Source organism: Ictalurus furcatus, chromosome 21 (genome assembly GCF_023375685.1).
Source record: "Ictalurus furcatus strain D&B chromosome 21, Billie_1.0, whole genome shotgun sequence".
NCBI classification, from domain to species: Eukaryota; Metazoa; Chordata; class Actinopteri; order Siluriformes; family Ictaluridae; genus Ictalurus; species Ictalurus furcatus.
This window is the reverse complement of record NC_071275.1, coordinates 13,915,582-13,936,240: the sequence shown is the minus strand read 5'-3', so window position 1 is coordinate 13,936,240 and position 20,659 is coordinate 13,915,582. Positions and strand designations below refer to the sequence as shown.

The 20,659-nt window shown below is 39.9% G+C and overlaps 1 protein-coding gene across 2 annotated transcripts in view; it reads left to right on the top strand.

The window, feature by feature from the left end:
* foxp4 (forkhead box P4) overlaps window positions 1–20,659 on the top strand; it is a 146,482-nt gene that overhangs the window by 118,642 nt on the left and 7,181 nt on the right. For both annotated transcript variants that reach the window (XM_053652984.1, XM_053652983.1), the window contains exons 10-16: window positions 3,182–3,269; window positions 7,293–7,376; window positions 9,776–9,977; window positions 10,112–10,188; window positions 10,691–10,792; window positions 15,136–15,257; window positions 17,061–17,127. In XM_053652984.1, coding sequence (XP_053508959.1) covers window positions 3,182–3,269; window positions 7,293–7,376; window positions 9,776–9,977; window positions 10,112–10,188; window positions 10,691–10,792; window positions 15,136–15,257; window positions 17,061–17,127 — 742 coding nt within the window. The remainder of the gene's footprint in view (window positions 1–3,181; window positions 3,270–7,292; window positions 7,377–9,775; window positions 9,978–10,111; window positions 10,189–10,690; window positions 10,793–15,135; window positions 15,258–17,060; window positions 17,128–20,659) is intronic.

Genomic DNA, 20,659 nt, shown 5'->3' with positions numbered 1-20,659 from the left:
CACCATAGGTTCTGCAAAGAACCTTATTCTTGTCGAGAACCATTTTTCATTGTATAAGGGTTCTTGAGTTGAGCTGTATGGTTTATGCTTCATTATAGGTTCTTCACTGCAGTCTATTAGTTCTTCAAGGTAGCGTATCATCCCTTAACAGGTTAAAGTGAACCCTATAAGGTTCTTTGTGGGACTGGAAAAGCTTCTCCTGGCATCTCTTTTATTTTGGTTCCTTAAAGCACTAGCTAAGGGTTTTTTAGAGAACTTATGATAAAATAATTCCTTGTGGCACTGCTGTGAAGAACCATTTAAGGGTTCTATAAAGCACCAGTAATTAGATGCTTCTCTAAATAATTTGAGAGTGAAAGGTTCTTTGTGCAACTTAAAAGGGTTCTCCTATGGCATAAGGCTTGGTTCTACGTGGAACCTTTATTTTTAAGAGTGCACTTTTGGCCACAGATTTGTTTGAGATGTATAATGAATAAGAATAGCACCAGCCTTTAAAAACACACTCATTTAGAGTGTGTTATTTTGAACTGGTAGATAGATAAATACTGTAGATTATGACTGGATTATGATCTGAGAGTGAGCCGTTGAGGTTTCCTGCTATTCCGTATCATTTTGTTTGGTCTGTGCCAATAATAATGGTTAAACTGTAATAAAACAGAGTGATCGTTCAAGTTATTCAGACCTGAGAGTAACGAGGCAAATTTAAAAATATTACCATGGAAACATGAAACAAAGTAGTTATTTTAATACCTGTCACATAACCTAGATTTCTCATTTACACTCACACCTTTGCACACAGATCTTCACTGTTTATTTGTATTGTCTAGTTGACGTTGCGTTATTTAATGGCATGAAGCACATCTTTAGCTGTAAGTAGAATAATTGCACGGAAACCCAACAAATCATCAATGATCATATTTCTCTTTAAACTATGCAACCAGCTATGGGGATATGTGCCACTGACGGCTTCTGGTTGCTTCAGCTTCGATTAAATCATTATGTTAATTCCAGTGGAAACATTGTGTAGCGATGATAATCTTACACTTACTTCAGATTAGGCTACTCCCAATATTTTTCATTCTTCATAAAGAAAGACATTACAAATGTATTATGCAGTACTATCCAAAAATACCTGTCACTCATTTGATAAGAATTTATAAGGGAGGCCAGACATCTACTACAGACCGTAACACACTTTTTGATTTGATCACCATCTATGAATCGTTTGATTCACATTGATGAACCACATGGACAGAATTTGACTCCCAGCTTAGCGGCTTAGCAGTACAATGTCTAAGTAAAGCTCTGACTGGATAATAGTAGCTGATCCAGAATGCATTATTGAGGTACTGCACTTGAATGCACATGAATGACTATGCTGGTTGAATCAGCAACAAATGCACTACACTAAAGCAATCAAATATTATTTGAATAGGTGAATTGTATGCAGATAGGCAAATGGGCAATTTGATGGCACAAATTTAATCATTAGCAAATATCTGTCATGATATGGAATCTTTTTAATTATTTAAGGTTTTTTCAAAATTTTTTGCTGGTAAAAGTATCATTAAATTTAAGTAAAATTATTACTGTTTTATATATATATATATATATATATATATATATATATATATATATATATATATATATATACACGCACACACACACACACACACACACACACATATAGTGCCCTCTACTAATATTGGCATCCTTGGTAATGAGCAAAGAAGGCTGTGAACAATTGTCTTTACTGTTTAACCTTTTGATATTTTGTTAAGAAAAATTCACAAAAATGCTCTGCTCTCATGGACATTAAACAATTGCAAATAAAACACAGGTATATCCAAAACAATATATCTTTGTTAAATATATGTGTGCAACAATTATTGGCACCCCTATGAATTTATATGAGAAAAATGTAATTGATGTATATTCCCATTGATTCCCATTTTATATATTTTTGTACATCTGGGTGACCAAGACAGGAATTTGTTCAACCATGACCTCCTGTTTCACAGGGGTATAGATATGAGATAACACATAGGCCAAATTCCATTAGTCATTCATAACAATGGGTAAGACCAAGGAATATAGCTGTGATATGAGGCAAAAGGTTGTTGAGCTTTACAAAATGGGAAGTGGCCACAAGATAATAGCACATGCATTGAAAATGCCCATTTCCACCATCAGGGCAATAATTAAGAAGTTCCAGTCAACTGGAAATATTAGATGAAACCAAAATTGAGCTTTTTGGCAATGAACACCAGAGGTGGTTTTGGCACACACAGAGAGGTAGCCAAATGGAAAAGTACCTCATGCCCACGGTTAAATATGGTGGTGGCTCTTTAATGTTTGTGGTTGTGTGGTGGGTGTTCTGGCGCACTATGGCTGCCATCTCATTATCCAGGTGGATGCTATACACTGATGGTGGTTGAGGAGACCCCCTGCACCCCACCTGCTTTTCTGCCAGAGGACCTGGACATTTTGTTAGGATACATGGCATCATGGACTCTATCAAATATCAGCAGATATTAAATGAAAACCTGACTGTTTCTGCTAGAAAGCTTAAATTGGGCTGTGGTTGGATCTTCCAGTAGGACAATGATCCAAAACTTCCATCAAAATCAACACAAAAATGGTTTACTGACCACAAAATCAAGGTCCTGCCATGGCCATCCCAGTCCCCTGACTTGAAGCCCATATAAAACCTGTGGGGTGAACTGAAGCGGAGAGTGCACCAGCATGGACTTCGAAATTTGAAAGATCTGGAGAGATTCTGTATAGAAGAATGGTCTCAGATCTCTTGCCATGTATTCTCCAACCTCATCAGGCATTCTAGGAGAAGACTCAGAGCTGTTATCTTGGCAAATGGAGGTAGCACAAAGTATTGACTAAAACCTGTGTTTCGTTTGCAGTTGCTTGATATCCATGAGAGCAGAGTATGTTTGTGAATTTTTTGAACAAAAGATCAAAAGGTTAAACAGTAAAGAGAATTTTTCACAGCCTTCTCTGCTCATATTTACCAAGACTAAAATAGTGGAGGGCACTGTATTTTGCTGCAACCAGTTGTATGTCTATAAATAAAAAAAGAAATCAAGCTAACTTGGATGTATTTTGCTAAATCTTGAACGTGAGGATTAACTGTTTTTCCTGTGTCTTCTCTTTTGTTCTCTCTCAGACACCTCAACAGTGAACATGCCTTGGACGACCGCAGTACAGCCCAGTGTCGGGTGCAGATGCAGGTCGTTCAGCAATTGGAGATACAGGTTAGATGCACACACACACACACACACTCACTCACACAAACCGTTTCCTTATATAGAAAGGGAATATATATATATATATATATATATATATATATATATATATATATATATATATATATATATATATATATATATATATATATATATATATATATATATATATATATATACACACACATATTTGGTATTACACAGAAATGCAATCCAAAATGATATTATTTCATACCACAGAGCTGCCATAAGCAGTCATATCATGGGTAATTCAAATAACCGGTTTATATCAATGCACTTGTTCTAATGCATTATAGACACAGGGACGTGTATAGTGGACACACCACACAATCTATCACAGTGGCTTAGTGGTGAGAATGTTTGTCTCACACCTCCAGGGTTAGTGGTTCGAATCCCGCCTCCATCCTGTGTGCGTGGAGTTTCCATGTTCTCCCGGTGCTTTGGGGGTTTCCTGCAGGTACTCCGGTTTCCTCCACCAGTCCAAAGACATGCATTGTAGGCTGATTGGCATTTCCAAATTGTCCATAGTGTGTGAAAGGGTGTGTGAGTGTGTGTGTATGTAATTGTGCCCTGTGATGGTTTGGCGCCCCATCCAGGGTGTCCCCTGCCTTGTGCCCTGAGTTCCCTGGGATAGGCTCCAGGCTCCCCGCAACCCTGTGTAGGATAAGCAGTATGGAAAATGGATGTCGAAACTTTCTACGTGGAGCAGTTTATTTGACCTTTATGGAAGGAGTATCCAGTGTCAGCACTTTCTCAGTAACATGACAACCTGCATTTTTGCCTTATTAACTTCAAGAGAGAGGAAAAAAGAGAGGCTGGTGACAGACTGACGTTTTATAGCTGTTGTAACATAAGTGGCAGGAACTAACTTGTCACGCGGACATTCCCAAACATTAAATGTAACTATAAATGGATCAAATGCATCACACGTTGTTCAAAAAATAATCTTAGGCCATTTGCACTGGTTATAAAACACTTCAAGATGTGCCGTTATTGGAAAATAATCAATAATCAATATTTTTCTTATAACAGTATGTCTCTTTGTGTTTTATTTCTTACTTGAATATCACTTTCAACCCAAAAAAAGGCCTCGTTATACCAAGCAAAAGTTCTTCCTCCAGGTCAAATTGACTGCTAACACGCATCCGTCTTACTGTCAGTCAAACGTTTAGCGCACATCAAACTGGTGAGATGTTATCCAGTGATCAAACTGGATGTTGATGCTGTCTGGAGAATGTGTAGTGATGTTTAGCGATGGCGCAAACTGACACACCATTAGGTCGCATTAAGAAAAAACCCAGCAGCTACAGGAAATATAGTCTGGGAGAGAAACACACACACACATAAGCAGTTGCAGACTGTAATGCACAGCGACATGAGCGAGGTAAGCTGTCAGAGCATGGAGCGGGGGCTTTTCTTTCTTAAAGACTAGTGAGATAGCCCAGTTGGCAGGGTTTTACACCATGATGGCGCACATTAGGACTTCAGTTCTTCAATTAGCACACTCACCATATCTATCGCGCTATACTTCACAGTCCTTCTGTTCATTCCTAAAAATAAAATGCTTGTAAAAACAAGCCTTCCAGGCTCATCCTGATGAAAAAAAAGAAAAAGTATGTTGGTGTTTATCTCCATCTTGTTCCAAGGTTGCTCTCTGCCTTGTTACACGCAGATTAGCTAATGGGCAAATAAACAGGCCGGAGCTAGCGGAACACAAACAGAGTGGAAAACAGAAAGGGGGGAAACTATCCTTAAATAAGGGTTAACAACAGGAACCTTTTCTTCAGCTGAGATCTGCGGCTGTGTGCTGAAGGGCCTGTGGAATAAATACGCTGCATTATTTGGAATTTCCAAATTACATTACGCTGGTTGTTTTAGTCGTGACTGCAGTGGTGAAATATATTGCAATATGGAATGGAGTGTTCTTTATTAAATAATTAATACTGTCATTTATAACTGTAATGCCCAGTCCAGAGGTCTGAGTGCATTACCAGGAACTGGGTTTATTTAACTAGTTGTGGAAATCATAGCACGCTTTGCAAAGCATTACATCATCTAATACTGATATAAACCATACACTACATCCTGCGGTAGAGTTACAGTACAATCTCCTGGAAACGGGAAAGATGTCATATAGTTTATTGTACGTTCGACATTACAGGATCGGTAATGTATCCATCTGTTCATCCAGTCATCTGTAATGTTATGAAATATCTCGAATGATTTGAACAGGGATGGAGCAGACACGTTTAGCCGAAAACTCCTGACTTTAACATGAAAATGTATCTTTTCATACAAATCTATTTATCCATACATTCATGTAATCAATTTAGTTCTGTATCAATGCTGTAAGAATTACATGTGGCATATTTGCTTGTTGATTGAGATTTAATTATATGTGATTATACTGTATCTGTCAAATTTGTCAAATTCTACAAGATACACACTGCATGTACGGAATAAAACATAACGAGGAGTGCTGCTAAGCTGGGGTTTTACTTTTTATTCATTTATAGTTACCTTTAGGAAACCTTTTCGTTTTATCAACAGTTGTTTCACCAGCCTCTTTGTTCTTGCTAAGACACAAAAAAAATATGCTGCTTTTGTATTTACCGAGTTGTGCCGACAATGGAGACTCCTTCCAAAAATGCTAAACAAACATCACAGGATAAACAAATCCGCCTCCACAGAAAGCAACCTCTCAACAACAAAAAAACAAAAGTGCACCATATCAACGATTATACACATTTGATTCATCTGTTTATGGAGAGCATCAACCTTTCCTGTAAGATGTTACTGTAGAAGAGTGTTGAGACATCGGCTGTAGTTCATGAGCGCAGGAAGTAGTGTTTATGCAGGAAGTAGCGTTCAGCAGCGTCATACACAGTCAAGACTACCTGAGTCATGAGTCCAGATGCATGGAAAGAGAGAGCACATGAGGGAAAGAGGAGTTTTATTCCACACTTAAATATATATAAAACGGGAGATGCAACATGATCTCACTGAGCTCTGGACTAGGGTTCATAATTACAACCGCAGGAAGGAATCCAGATTCCCTCTTCCTCGCCGTCTTCTCTGGCTCTCTCACTTTTTTCTCTCATGTAATCTCGTTTCTTGTTGCCTCTCAGCTCAATTGAATTTAAACTTGTTACACTCTTTAGGCATTGTAGACTTTATACTGATGATGGGGCCCGATTTCTTGACAGCTCTCATCCCAAAATATCTATAACATGCATAAAAACATCATAAATACCCTATATATTTAGAATTATTATTATTAAGTTTACATTCTCTCATCAGTCACACTGTTATCTCACTCTCACAGAGAGAGGAAATAAAAAGGTATCTATACTGCAAAACCATGCGGCACACAAGAGGCCTCTTTTTGACCTGAAGAACCAAAACATGGAGATTGTAATGAACAGAAATAGAGCAGAATGACAAGAGGCAAAAAAAATAATAATATTTATACACAAAGACTTCAAAAAGCAGGGCAGTATGATAATATGATTATTAGACTCAGTGTGTAATAATCATATTATTGATTACATGTGACCGAGTCTGATTTGTTGGTTTTACTGTAATCAGATATGCCCACATATCTGAAAAATAAAATAAAATAATAATAATAATAATAATAATAATAATAATAATAATGGATCACACCATCTCTTAAGTCTTACATGTCATCTTAATTTCTGTGTTTATGCAAGAAAATTCCTGATTTGACTGATCCCCATGTACAGCAATCACATAAATCACATAAAACATAAGCTTTCATCTGAATGGAAAATTCTGATTTTGTGTTTCAGGGATTTTCTTTCTTTCTTTCTTTCTTCATCCAGAAAGTCTTAAATCTTGCTGAAATTGTATATGCCCAAAAACAAATAAATAATCATGCTGACTCTCTGAAACTGAATAAACTCTCATATGGTTCTGTAGTTTATCGTTCTGTCATTACTAACATTTGTGTTTGTGTGTGTGTGTGTGTGTGTGTGTGTTTGTCTGCAGCTGGCCAAGGAAAGCGAGCGTCTGCAGGCCATGATGACCCACCTGCACATGCGTCCATCAGAGCCAAAGCCTTTCAACCAACCAGTACGTATTCAACCTTTAACCCCACCTCAGTCGTTGCATCCTCTTTTAGGATCATTAGTATTTGTCCTGCGTTTTTGTCCATGTCCATAAACAAAATAGGTAATAAAATGATTGTTCAGTATGGTCCAACAAGTCAGAACAATTCAGTCTCAGTGTAACGTAGTGTGTAGTGTATGGTTAAAGTCAAAACAGTGCCCTCTGTTGGTCTTTTAAGGAACTGCGCTGCTCTTTTCCTGCAACTTTTGAACGCTTGCACTACTTTGTAGAGGGCCATGGAGGGAAAACAAAAAAGACCTGGCCTGTCTGTTGAATTTTACCGCGTGCAACACAAACGCTTAAATGTTTACCGATTATCCGAGTACACATGTTTTCTTGAGTCATTAATCTTGTGTCTAAACAAGCGTCTCAAATGCAGTTTAAACACAGACTCAGTGTTAGGCTCTACATACACCAACTAATCACTTACAGCTGGACTAGTCTCTGCTTCTGCACAAATGAAATGAGTTGTGGTTGTGTGTGCTGTCTGTAAGAGTGTGTGTGTGTGTGTGTTAGGGAGAGAGAGAAAGAGAGAGAGAAAATGTAGGCTACCTTCTCAGTTAATACAAAGCTCTGCGTAATTTTTTTCTCTCTAGCCGCCATGCAAGCCCGGCTCGCAGTGATTAGGTGTCTAATGAATATTTCATGGCAAGATTGATGAGGAGTCTTATTAAAATATGAAGATGTTGAAATTAATTGACAATTAGAACTGGAGTGTCTTAATTTGGAATAGGGATATAAAAAGCGGGACGGAGGGGCGGAACAATAGGCGGCATCTCCTGTTCTGTTTGGAGACAAATGCACACGATGGGGTCCTGTCAGAACGGTAATGGGGTGCCAAGTCGGGGCTGGATCACCGACGAGAGAACGTGAGAGAGAGGCCCGCTGAGCTAGCGAGGAGGAGGAGCTTAGAGTCATCCCTCATGAGGACGTTGTTCTCAGTCACGGCTGTTCAGCGGGCATCATGGCAAGCTGGCATGGTGCCAGTGTTAATTAAGTACCTGTTAAACAATTTTGCCCCCCTAATTACTGGAGATGGGCCAGGTTGGCTGGGTGATGAGAGGAGGTGAGGAGAGGCAAAAAAAAAAGGCGGGGGGGGGGTGGGGGTGAGGTTTAATTCGCCATATTAGCTTCAAACCCATCGCTGCTACATCTCCTTCCCCTCCTTTCTCCGTTATTGCACGTGCTTGTGATGGTTTTAATTAGAGGAAAACAAGCAGCCCTGGAAAAGCCTCCTTCCATCTCCCAGCGCTCCTCCACGCGCCCGCCAGAGCTAATTGGGCAACGCTCGCGAGGGCGGCTAACCACAGCCACGTGCGGTTTGTTGCCAGATTGTGTTCCTCCTCCTCTCTTTTGTATTGCTTTGTTTTTGTTCCTTTTGCATCACTCTAATTGCGCGCCGCTAAGGAGCTTTGGCGCATATGCATGTGTGTCAAAGATGCACAAGGGGATTTGTTTTTTTTTTTTTTTAAATCCCATCTTAGCGGATTGTCTTATAATGGAGCCTGTGTGCCAACTGGCCCTGGCGTGGCTGGCGTGGCGCTCGCCTCTCAGCATGGGAGCGATAGCAAGTTTACGGCGATTATATTTCCCTGCGCTGTAATGAGAAGGCAGGAGATTATTGTACAGCACTGCGTGTAAGAATCAAAGCCGCAATGAAACTGGATAGCATGATCCTGTAAACCAAGCGTGTTTGAACTTCTAAAAAGCAATTTTGTGGTCGACTGAGGAGCTTTGTGGTGAGAGGAAAGATCGAAATTCATACAATTGATTTTTTATAATCACTTACCAACTGTTGAGCATACTAAATCTTACACAATGTATTTTACTTTCATCCCAATTATTAGCACGACCAGTAATTTTTATGGAAATAGACAAACAAAATATAAACAAAATTTTCGTTTTCCTTAGGCATAAAAAAAAGAAGTTTTATTTAGAAGTTTTTTTTAGGGGGGACATTTTTGCTAGCAAACAATCAAAATGACCTTAAAATTCTCTGTAGTACAGTATGATATTTAAAATTATTTTCATTGCTCATTAGAAAGTTAGTATTCAATATAAAACCAATCACATTTTAAAACTTTACCGGAGCATAAAGATGATATTTTCAGCATACGAATATGAAAAAAAAAAAACAACAAAAACAACTGTGATTTTATTAGTTTTCATTCGAAACGTATTTCCAAACTATTTATGTTGATCATTATAAAAATAAATTTGCAGAGTTGACTTAAAACATTGATAATAGTGTATTTGGACCTAGACAAAATATAAGGGCTCATATGTAGTATCTAAATTCACTTTCCCCTCTCTCTCTCTCTCTCTCTCTCTCTCTCTCTCTCTCTCTCTGTGCATTTCTGTAGCTGAACTTGGCGTCGAGCGCCTCTCTGTTGAAGCGGGACAGCGAGCCTTTCCCCGAGGGTTTACCTCACCCTCCCACTTCGGCTGCAGCTCCCATCACCCCCCTTAGGCAGGGCCCGTCCGTCATCAGCTCCTCCAGCCTACACGGTGTCGGTCCCATCCGCCGGCGCAATTCCGACAAATACTGCACCCCCATTGCATCTGGTCAGCACACACACACACACACACACTTTTACACACATTGGCTACACACTCACCATATATGGGTGACCTTATTGAAATGTGTTAAATTAAGTTTTTAACTGAACTGTATGGGGGTTTTATTTGTCTGTTGGCAGAGCTCGCGCAGAATTGTGAATTCTACAAAAACGCTGACGTCAGACCACCGTTCACGTACGCTTCTCTGATACGGCATGTAAGTCACCCGAACCCGAATCTGTATAATCAGAGACAACCATCCGAAGCTAACCATTTAACAGTCACACGTGTGGGTTCAACTCTACTGTATTATAAAAAAGTTACCCAAGTGTGCTTTGGCTATATTATACTTACTACAGATGTGTAACAAAGATGCTAGTACTGAACTAAAATAAATAAATGGACAGAAAGCGAAATACGTGTTTTGAGGGTCAGGGTGTTAGATTTGGATCTTTGCACTTTGTGTTTGAGTTCTGCGCCTGAGCCTGTGTGTGGGAGGAAGAGAGGAGTGTGTGTGTGTGTGTGTTCATGTCCATAATTGTGGATTTATGATCATTTCCAAGCCCAGTGTCAGCCATGCTGAATTGCGCACCTTCAGTTCTAGCACAGTGACTGCAGATGGCTCATCAGCTAATGTGTCTCTAATAGCAGCCATTTCAATCACTTTCACTCTCTCTCTTTCATCCTCTCTCGCTCTCTCTCTCTCTCTCTCTCTCTAGGCTATTCTTGAATCCCCCGAGCGACAGCTGACTCTCAATGAGATCTACAACTGGTTTACACGAATGTTCGCCTATTTCAGGAGAAATACAGCAACCTGGAAGGTGAGACATAAAATAGTTATCATACTACTGTAAAGTAAGCAGATTTCAGGGTAATTTTTTTCCTTTTTTTCAATTTTCTTTGCCACAAGACAGCCCTGATGTTTGCTCCTGTTCGATTAAGATTTAGATTTAGTTTAGTTTCCTGCCAAGTTAAGAAAACCTTTCTAGTTAAATGATTAAGGTTTATTTGTTTGCTTTACCGTCGAGTCGTGTTTCATACGGTCATTTTATTGAGTAAGCGTCCTGGCCGTAAGGCTGGCTGCTCCCTCCCACCTAGCAACATGGCTAAACCGCAGACGCACTGAGTCAGCCCCATTGTTCTGCCTGATGCAAACAGTAGTAAATTCCGCCCCTGTGCCAAGGGCCACATTCTGATAACATGCAGCCGTAATTAATGATGCCAACTCTGTTCCCGGCCGGCCAGGGCACGACCCCGCCCGCTTTCTTTTCCGTTCTGTCTATCCCGCTCTTTTGTGTTGTCCCAATCCGCCGTCTCTATTGTCTCCTGTGTGACTGTGGGAGAAAAAGCAGGCCAACGTTCTGCCTGGTGTTTTGTAGTGGAGAAATATTCGCCTTTTTTTTTTTTTTTTTTTTTTTTGCTCGTCCTCCTGTAAGTGTTAATCATGAGATGCCGAGACGATATTCCTGTACTGAAAGCAGAAGCTTTCCCTTTCAGAAAAGGTTCCAAGTAGAAACTAGACAGCTAGAACCATACTCCTTTTTAGAAGTGCACAGACAAATTCATGGTACTTACAAAGTCAGTTTGTTTGAAGAGATGCAGGTTCCGCTTAGGTGTAAATTGCTACCTTTTCTCACAATTTAATTAGAGTAAAACTGAATCAAATACAACCAAATTGCCCTTGATTGAATTGAAAAAATAATTTTCTCATGAGATCTGGTTGATATGCCATATCCAGGTGTTAATAAAAAGAAACAGATTAAACCACTTCAAAAAGACTCTGTTAAATGTAATCATACTGTAGTCTTAATGCACAGCTTTCAACTAACAGGATAAAACTTTTGGAGAAAAACGGTTATATCCGGAGGGAACCTTAATGGTTCTGTGTAAATCCCAAGATCCTAAAGTGTTTCCCAGTCAAAGAGGAGTTCAAGTTGAACAACTTTAGAATGCAAAGAACCCCTTAACTATCCACAAAAAGCCTTGAGGACTTCTAAAAGCTAGATTGCGTCACTCTTCTCTCTTCACTGCAAGTAAAACCATGCAATGAGGTTTAGCGCATGTGTGTGTGTGTGTGTGCATGAATGTGTGTTTTTCATTAGGCTAATTTCATTTTTCACAGAAGGCCTACATGTCACTGTTTAATGTCAGCCTTGTGATTTTCTGCTCTCAAACCCAAGCTGAAAGCGAGAAAAACTTTAAAAAATAAAAGTGCACCACACCTTTGGAACTTTGAAAACTAAAAATACAAGTTTGATATACAACAAGAACACACACAACATAATGCTCACTAAGCACCAGTTAGGAATCACAGGTCTAAACTGGTGGGGAACCGGATGGCCTTGAAGTTTGAAACTATTCCGATAGCTGAATTCATTTCACCGTATGTGAATGCATGAGACCAGGACTCCTGCTCTGTCACTCTCAAACGTGTCTCCACACTCACACACACACAAACAGAGTTGTTTTATCGCACCACGGGCACGTCGCTCCCTTATCAGTTGGTTTAATTCGGTCCGCTGATTAGCGTCCTGCTCCACCGTGCCGCTCTATCGCAGCCCTGCATCTCTCCCCAGGAGCCTGGTACTCCTCTGGGCACCACAGCTTGTATGTCTTGTCTACACTGACCCCCTATAATCATCCTACTACTCTGTGTGTGTGTGTGTGTGTGTGTGTGTGTGTGTGTGTGTTTAAACCACATGTGATTCACATAGACAGGTAAGACCCGACACTGAAAAAGAACAGAAACTTCCTCCCAGTTCTTTTCTCTTTAGTGAATTTCTGTACATTCCTCTGTATTGCTCACTTGGTTGTTGTTGTTGTTATTGTTGTTGTAGCTTGTCAACAACACCATGCCAGTATTAGGCAAACCTCAAGACATTTTAAGGCCACTTTAGTACTGCGATCTTATAGAACTTCTGTCAGGTGCTGTCTGTACAAAGAAAAAAAAATTACATGGAAGGGGGGGGGGGGGAGGTAGCAATGACTTAGCCCTTGAGAGCAGTTTAGAGAGGTCAGAGATGGAGTGATGAGGAGAAGAAAAGAGAAGACAGGTGGCTTGAATATCTGTAACGTCTCATTTCACTTTTATGAAATTTAACAATTAATAGATGCAGTTCCTCGTGTTCTCATCTGCCACTGTCTTCCTCCCATTTTCACCCTCTCTTTATTGTAATATATCCACACAATCTCTCTCTCTCTCTCTCTCTCTCTCTCTCTCTCTCTCTCTCGCGCCAGTCATTTGGCCGCAGTATTAAATATAGAAATGGGGCTCTATGTTCTCTGGCTCGGTTAATGGCCATTCATATTTCATGGAAAGAGCAGGGGGAAGTCATTGATCAGTCACAGGCTGTCCCTTAGGTGTAAAGATGGACCTAGCCTAGAACCATGATTCGTATCTATAAATCTTAATGCTCTTTTCTTGCAGCACACACTCCTGTCGTGCGTTTGCAGACGACTGTTTGATCTCAGGTCAAGTGTTTCTTGTTACACTTCAAGCCCAAACAGTCCATCTTTTTTTTTGTTTTGTTTTATTTTTTTTTGTCAAACACAGCATCAAAGAGGGACAACCGTCTGATCTGTGAAGCTCTAGGACCACTTTACTGTAAACACCGCTATTTATTTAGGCTTGTTATGTCTGGTTAATTACTCAAGCGGAATTAAACGTCTGTTGCACTGAAGATCGACTACTTAGCCTCCTGGTTCAGAATTTAGTCACATTAAAGTTCCTCATATCCTGGAGTGTTTAATTGATGGAAAGCGTTTAACTGGACATCCGCATTACGCCGATCGGTATTTAAAACCGCTGTAAAACGGTTAATACGGCCACGGGAAGAGGAATAGCCAACCCTGATGAGATTCTAAAATGGCGTCTGACACGCCAGTTCCTTTGTGCGGGCACTGCCACTCGAGTAGGCGAGACCCGTTTGACACCCACGTCACGAGTTCCATCTTTTCTAATATCGCTGCCCCTCTCCAGAGCATCTACGCCGTCATCTCTCACACGCCACGCGCACACACCCAGCCAGCAAAGCATTTTGTTTATGTCTGCCGAGGCTGACCCCCTTTAAATTGCCGCTAATGTTTTAACTGGGAGAATTAGTCTTTCATCACGGATGGGAATGCAAATAAAATTGGCGAGGTGGCAGGCTGAAATTGGGGTCATACTAATTTGCAAAACTAAGCATCATCGCTCCTGCGCCGGGAAATTTATTCAAAGGAGGGAGGCCTCGTCTGATTATGGCACTTGTAATTACGGTTAGGAGTGATTCCGGCATCAGCAGTCCCTCCCTCATGGGCTGTGGAAAAAAAAAAGGAGCGTGTCAGAAAAAATACACAGGATTTAATTATACACGAATTAAAATTGGTAATGAAATTGGGCATGAACAAACTACAAATAGCAGATGAAAAGGAAGGGGCTTCCCTCGGGGGTGTTATTCTGGATAGTGGCTGATTAGTGAAATTTAAAAAAAAAAATTATGGGGGTTTGCTGGTGGGGGAAGAACGGCACATCTTTTATTTATTTTTTTTTCTTATTTTTAGCATTTGGAGACAAAAAGCTTTTTTCTTCTTCTTCTTCTTCTGTTTCTCCTCCTACTAGTGTGACGGTGTGGCACCCCGGTGTCACTGCTACTCGGTGGAATATGCACTTAATTGGTGCTGTCTGTGTGTGTGTGTTTGTGTGTATGTGTTTGTGGTGGAAGGCATAATCGTGTGTGTGTGTGTGTGTGTGTGTGTGTGCAAGGAGGAATATGAGATGAGGAGATAAACTCACATCCCTCATTGAACTGAACTATGCAACCTTTTTTTATGCTTATCACCACAAGCAGGCTTTTAATTAGAAAGCAGGTATACGATTTATGCCGTTATTAAAGACTGTTTAGACAAAGCAGTGCTGTAATTGCATTTCAAGCAATAACATGTGACCAACGCTTATTGTGCCTTCTCTCTCTCTCTGTCTCTGTCTCTCTCTCTCTCTCTCTTTTGCATCTCGTTCTCTTCCCATTCATATTTGCTATAAATATTCAGACTGAATTATTCAAGCTTGTTACTGTTAATAAATTGTCATCTGTAGCTGCACCTTTTGTCTCATACGCACCTTAGAGTATTTCTAATTGTTTAACTCTCTCTCTTTCTCTCTCTCTCTCTCTCCTGACTTGCCCAGAATGCCGTGCGCCATAACCTGAGCCTTCACAAATGCTTTGTGCGAGTGGAGAACGTCAAGGGTGCTGTTTGGACTGTGGACGAAGTGGAATACCAAAAGAGGAGACCACCAAAGATGACCGGGTAGGTTGTTTGTTTTTTTGTTGTTGTTTTTTTTTTCCAGAACAGAGTTTTCCTACCTTTTTAAGAAAATGCTTATAGGTTTTATTACATCCATGTCCATGACTTATACACACAACTCCTTTGCGGCTACATAAAGTCAATGAACATCATATAATTGACACGAATTGTCTGACTTGTAATTAAACTTGCCAAATGTATTGCCATTCAGAGGTGCCAGTACGTACCACATTTACCATTTTTGATCATGATGTCTCATTGAAACGTTTTGCTCTTACTGTGCATCCATGGTGTAGTGGCATTTTTGCTCACTGCTCTGGTCTTTCTGGAAAGTTTTAAACCTTTGGTGGCTCCGCCCCTTCAGCTTCGTAAAGCAGACAGCGATCTCTGAGTGCAAAACGTCTAGCAATCTCCACTTTTCAGTTTTAGTAAAATGATCAGCGTATTAACACTACATCATGTCTCCTCAGGTTTCCCAGTGTGAACACGCTACTCAAACTAGAAGAAATACAGAATTATAGTGCTTGAAGTAAACAGGACAGGAAAAAAAAACCACTGTGCGAACTCTTAAGTGAAATCTGTCATTATGAAAGCATTAAGCATTTTGAACCCTTGCAACAGTGCTGAAATATAATTTCTTGCTTTTCTAGCTAAATCATTGGCCATAGCAAACATGAATAAAATTGCCTGGAAGAAAAGGTTGTTCAATGAAAGGGAAAAGAGTGCCCTGGTCTTGTAAGCCAATCGAAAACAAGAAGGCGGGGTCTCTTTGATTGGTAAAAAAATAAAAGTAAAAATTGAGGAGCTGCTAATTATGAAGTAGCGTCACACCAGATTTTTCCTCAGCATTTTCTTACTATTACTTGCTGCACATATAAACAGTATATAGCCACTGCTGTGATTTCCTAGCTCACAGACCGAATGAAAGGAGCGAAATTGATTAACTATTGCAGCTGCTTGCCTAACCACACCTTCCCATAATAAGGTGCAGCTTTTGCCGATGGTTACATAAACACGAGAATCTATCAGGCACAGCCAGGTGCAAACCCTGTGATCATATCTCTGATATTTACTTTGAGTTACGATCATGAAAATGGAGCCTTTAGGCAGAATGGATTAATGCCAGCTATCAGTGAAGCTGATTCCTGAAGTCAGCACTCGCATTCCTGCAACATAGCTGAGGTTCCTACTGTAGCTCCTACAGAGAGCTACAGTAGGAACCTGTAATAAGTTTGTTTATCTGGTATATTCTTAATAAAACTGCATATGGATCTGGTGCTAGTCTAAGGTGTAGCAATGTGGTAATCGTTATTGGCATGCAAGATTGCCTTAATAAGCTTCCTATCATTACCGTTTTACTTCAGAGGAATCACAACGGTCCGTTGTGTGTATGTGTGTGTGTGTGTGTTTCCCTTCAGTGTCTTTAGCATTTAGTGCACAAGGCAAGCAGATGCAGGGCAGAGAAGCACTCCTGCTTACGTTTGAGCAAACAGATGTTCGAGACCTGACAGAGCGATGACGGCAAATTACCCACCAGATTTCGTGTCCTGTAGCACACATGATGTGTGTGTGTGTGTATGTGTGTGTGTACACAACAATACGCTGTCAGAGAGAATAAGTGCAGAGTCAGCTCAGTTCTCAGTTTATGTTTGCGGGTCTGCATGGACGCATACAAAATGCTGGAGTGAAACTGCTAATCGTCAGTTTTCTTTTCTTTGTGCCTGTAATTATTCCATCCATATTACTCATTTCTCATCCTCATCCTCTCTCTCTCTCTCTCTCTCTCTCTCTCTCTCTGTTTTCCAGAAGTCCCACTCTGGTGAAAAACATGATTTCTGGATTGGGCTTTGGCTCCTTGAATGCCAGCTACCAGGTGAGTGTGTGTAAGAGTGTGTGTCTGTTAGATATCGCTCGATCCTTGTACACACACACGGCCGGATCGAGAGCGCAAGGGCCCTGATATCAATTTCCTCCACTAATTAGCACGTTCTCCCAAACCTCCTCTCATGTCCTCCCCACCACACACACACACACACGCACGCACACACACTGAGCTGTGATTTATAGCATCAAGTATTTGTCAATTAAGGTCACAGCATAAAATTAGTGTCTGTCCTAGAAAATCCATTTGAAAGCCACTGTGTCATGTGGCTTATGTTATTTCAGTCGGTGTTCAGAAACCTCAGTAGTGTGTGTGTGCGTGTGTGTGTGCGTGATGTACTGAAGTTGTACGGTTCTGTAAGGTTCATGGGATCATGTGAGTGTGACTTTGTGTGTCTTAGTACTTGTGTGTGTGTGTGTGTGTGTCTTTCCCGCACTGTGAGGGAACAGAGATGGATCTGGGAGGTCAGCCCCTGTGTGCTCAGTCTGTAAGTGTGTTTGTGTGTGTGTGTGTGTGTGTGAGACTGTGTGTGAGTGTGTGTGTCCTGCTTACTCACTCTCTGTCAGGTCTGTACCCATCCATCTCCTCACAGGACAAGCAATGTCGGCGCCTGAAAAACAAACAGCCCAGCTAATCACGGCCACACACACACACACACACACACACACACACACACACACACGTACGCTTCATCTCGGCCCAGTTTGTCCCTCACTAACCCCGCAGGCCATCACTATGGAAATGGGACTGCTCATCCCGAAAAGGCCACAGATAAACAAACCTTAAACAAAAGAGCTGCACGGATTTACACAACAGAGGCTCAGCAAGAAAAATGGTGTTAAGTTCTTTGTTTTTTTTCTATTACTTTACCGTTTTTTTTTTTTTTTTAATAAAAGGAGCAACTATTTCTATATCCAGTTAAGAACAACAAATCTTGTTTAATTTTTGGAGCTTTTCAACATGCAGTGCGTTTTCACACAAATGTTAGAATTAACGCTGTGATCTTTTGAGCTAAACACATCATAACATGCTGGAAAACAGATCCGGTTCATGTCATTTCTAAAGCGCACTTTATTACATCCACTGAAAGTTAGAATTCATTCAAAGTGAAAGACGTTGGACAGTTTAACACTATGTGCTGGACATGTGCCATTTTCCTGCTTCATTTTAAAACAGTTTTAACACACTACGACACACGTCGTGTTAAAAATGTAAACTGTAAATGGAGTGTTGTTAATCAGCACGTGAACAGCAACTAACATAAGTAGAATTAGTATAACTATCTTTTAGGTTTTGTTCAAGATGTAGAATATCAGTACATGTTTTAATTTTTAAACATGAAACGTTCACTACTTGGCAGATCAGTGGAAGAACACTGAACATATATGTAACAATATTAGTGGCGAGGGGGGAAAAATCAATACTTCATACACAATATGAAGTAAGTCAGAAAAAAAATTTAAATTCTAAAAAAAATAAAACAGATATTTAAAGAAATAAATAAAGAAATAAAACAAGCATGATGAGAAGTATGTCATATTTAAAAAAAATAATAATACATCTAAAATATAATATAATTTTGGCCAAACTATTTATTTTTTTATTTTTTTTGAGTTACGGTTAGGCTAGCACATACAGCATGTGTACATTAGAAACGATCTAAGTTAGCTAGCAGATTTAAAGATGACAAACACCGATCTGTGCCTTGACTTTGAAAGCAACTGTTTGCAGATTTTATAAATAAAAAGGAGAAAAAAAAAGAGTTGAACACGAGTCATGCCATGTCATACCGAGATAAAATATTTCAGGAATACAATGAACATGTGAAATCCTAACGCTTGTTTCCTTCCTGATTTGGAGGAAATGGAGAACACTCGAGCAAGCGGCAGAACTTCTACATAATTCAGAAAGGGCAGCGTGAACTCAGCAGGTCAACTGTGTGTTTCTTCTCAAAAGCATTTGTGCCTCGATGTTGCCGTCGCTGAAATACCTAGGCTCCGGCTCAGCGTTAGACACGCCGGAGCCAAGGTACAGTGTTTTAGGTTATGCTTTAAAAGTGATTAAAAGGAAGTGATAAACCATTAGTATTATAATCACGATGCACAGAGAAGGATTTTATAATGGCACCATGGATTAAAAACCATATAGGGGAAATCATAGGGGACATAAAAATGTGCACCCCTTAAACAAATCATGCTTATATCATGTGACTTCATCGTGTGAAACAAACACCATTACGTGATTGGATGACGAATACAGGAGTCAGCTGATATCTGTCCTGTTGTATATTGTGTATGAAAGAAGCTTATTGCACATAATGAATGTTCTCTGATCGCACATGAATATTATGTCCGGTATACTGTAGACTTTACTTAACTTGTTGAGATGTAGCTTTGCAGATTTAATGTGTCATCATCAGCACGTCAGTATGAATAGATGGCACACACTTAAGCATTTTACCACGTCTATAAATGCCGATTGTTTCTCGTTTTGTCATTTTCTTTAAACAAAACAAAAAACATTATTTTCAATCAGGTCTGACACGGTCTGCATGTCCCACCTCCACCCTTTCCCTCTGAAAACGATATGGACGCCTATTTTTCGCCCTCTCGTTCTTGGCTCCACGTTTTGGCACGTCGTAGCCATTTGGGTTGGCATGAAATGCACATAAAGTTCTCAACTCTGCTTATTCTGAAACCACTGCGCCAAAATGGGAGACACTGACCAGAACTCCTTTCGTCTCAGCATTAAAATGTCAATATGTGTGTTTTTTTTTAATCCCGCCAACCATCACTTTACACTTCCCTTATACTATTAAACCCTTTTTCCATTTCTCAAACTAGGAACAAATCAATTTTATGTGTTGGCATAAGATTTCAGCAAGTTATTAATTTATATATGGTGGTAAATGGTACAAACTGTTGGCTTATTTATTTATTTTTTACTTTTCTATGAATTGAGTCTTAATTATTTTTTTTAAATGCTGTCTTTCGTAACATAGTTTTGAAGTAGTAGTAGTAATAATAATAATAATAATAATAATAATAATAATAATAAGGCCATGAGTAAGCATGCTCTAAGGTGACTAAAAACATCAGAAGTCTGAGTAGCTGAGGATTCAAAACATTTGAAAGGACGCACGTCTGAGCGAAGCCTCTGAGCAGAGCCGAGCTGTTGTGCGTCTGCTGTGTGGAAGTGAGGGGACCCCTAGTGGTGACATGTCTCAACCTGCACTTCCAGTGATCCCATCGACTCAGCTTCATCAATCTTTAAGTATTGCACTGGCATTAAATTAGCAGTGCATTTAGTACGAAATTTCTGATTAGTCAGCTTTTGTGCCTCTATTAACTGCTGTTATGAAAATATTTTAACATGTTCAGTGAGATTCCATCAAAAGGCCACCAGACACCAGCCATGTTTAAAAAACTTAAACAGAGGGAATTGTAAATGTCAACAAGAAAAGATGTGATGAAGCCTAAATGTTACTAGCTATTTTTGAAATTCATCTACTGTAGATGCCTTT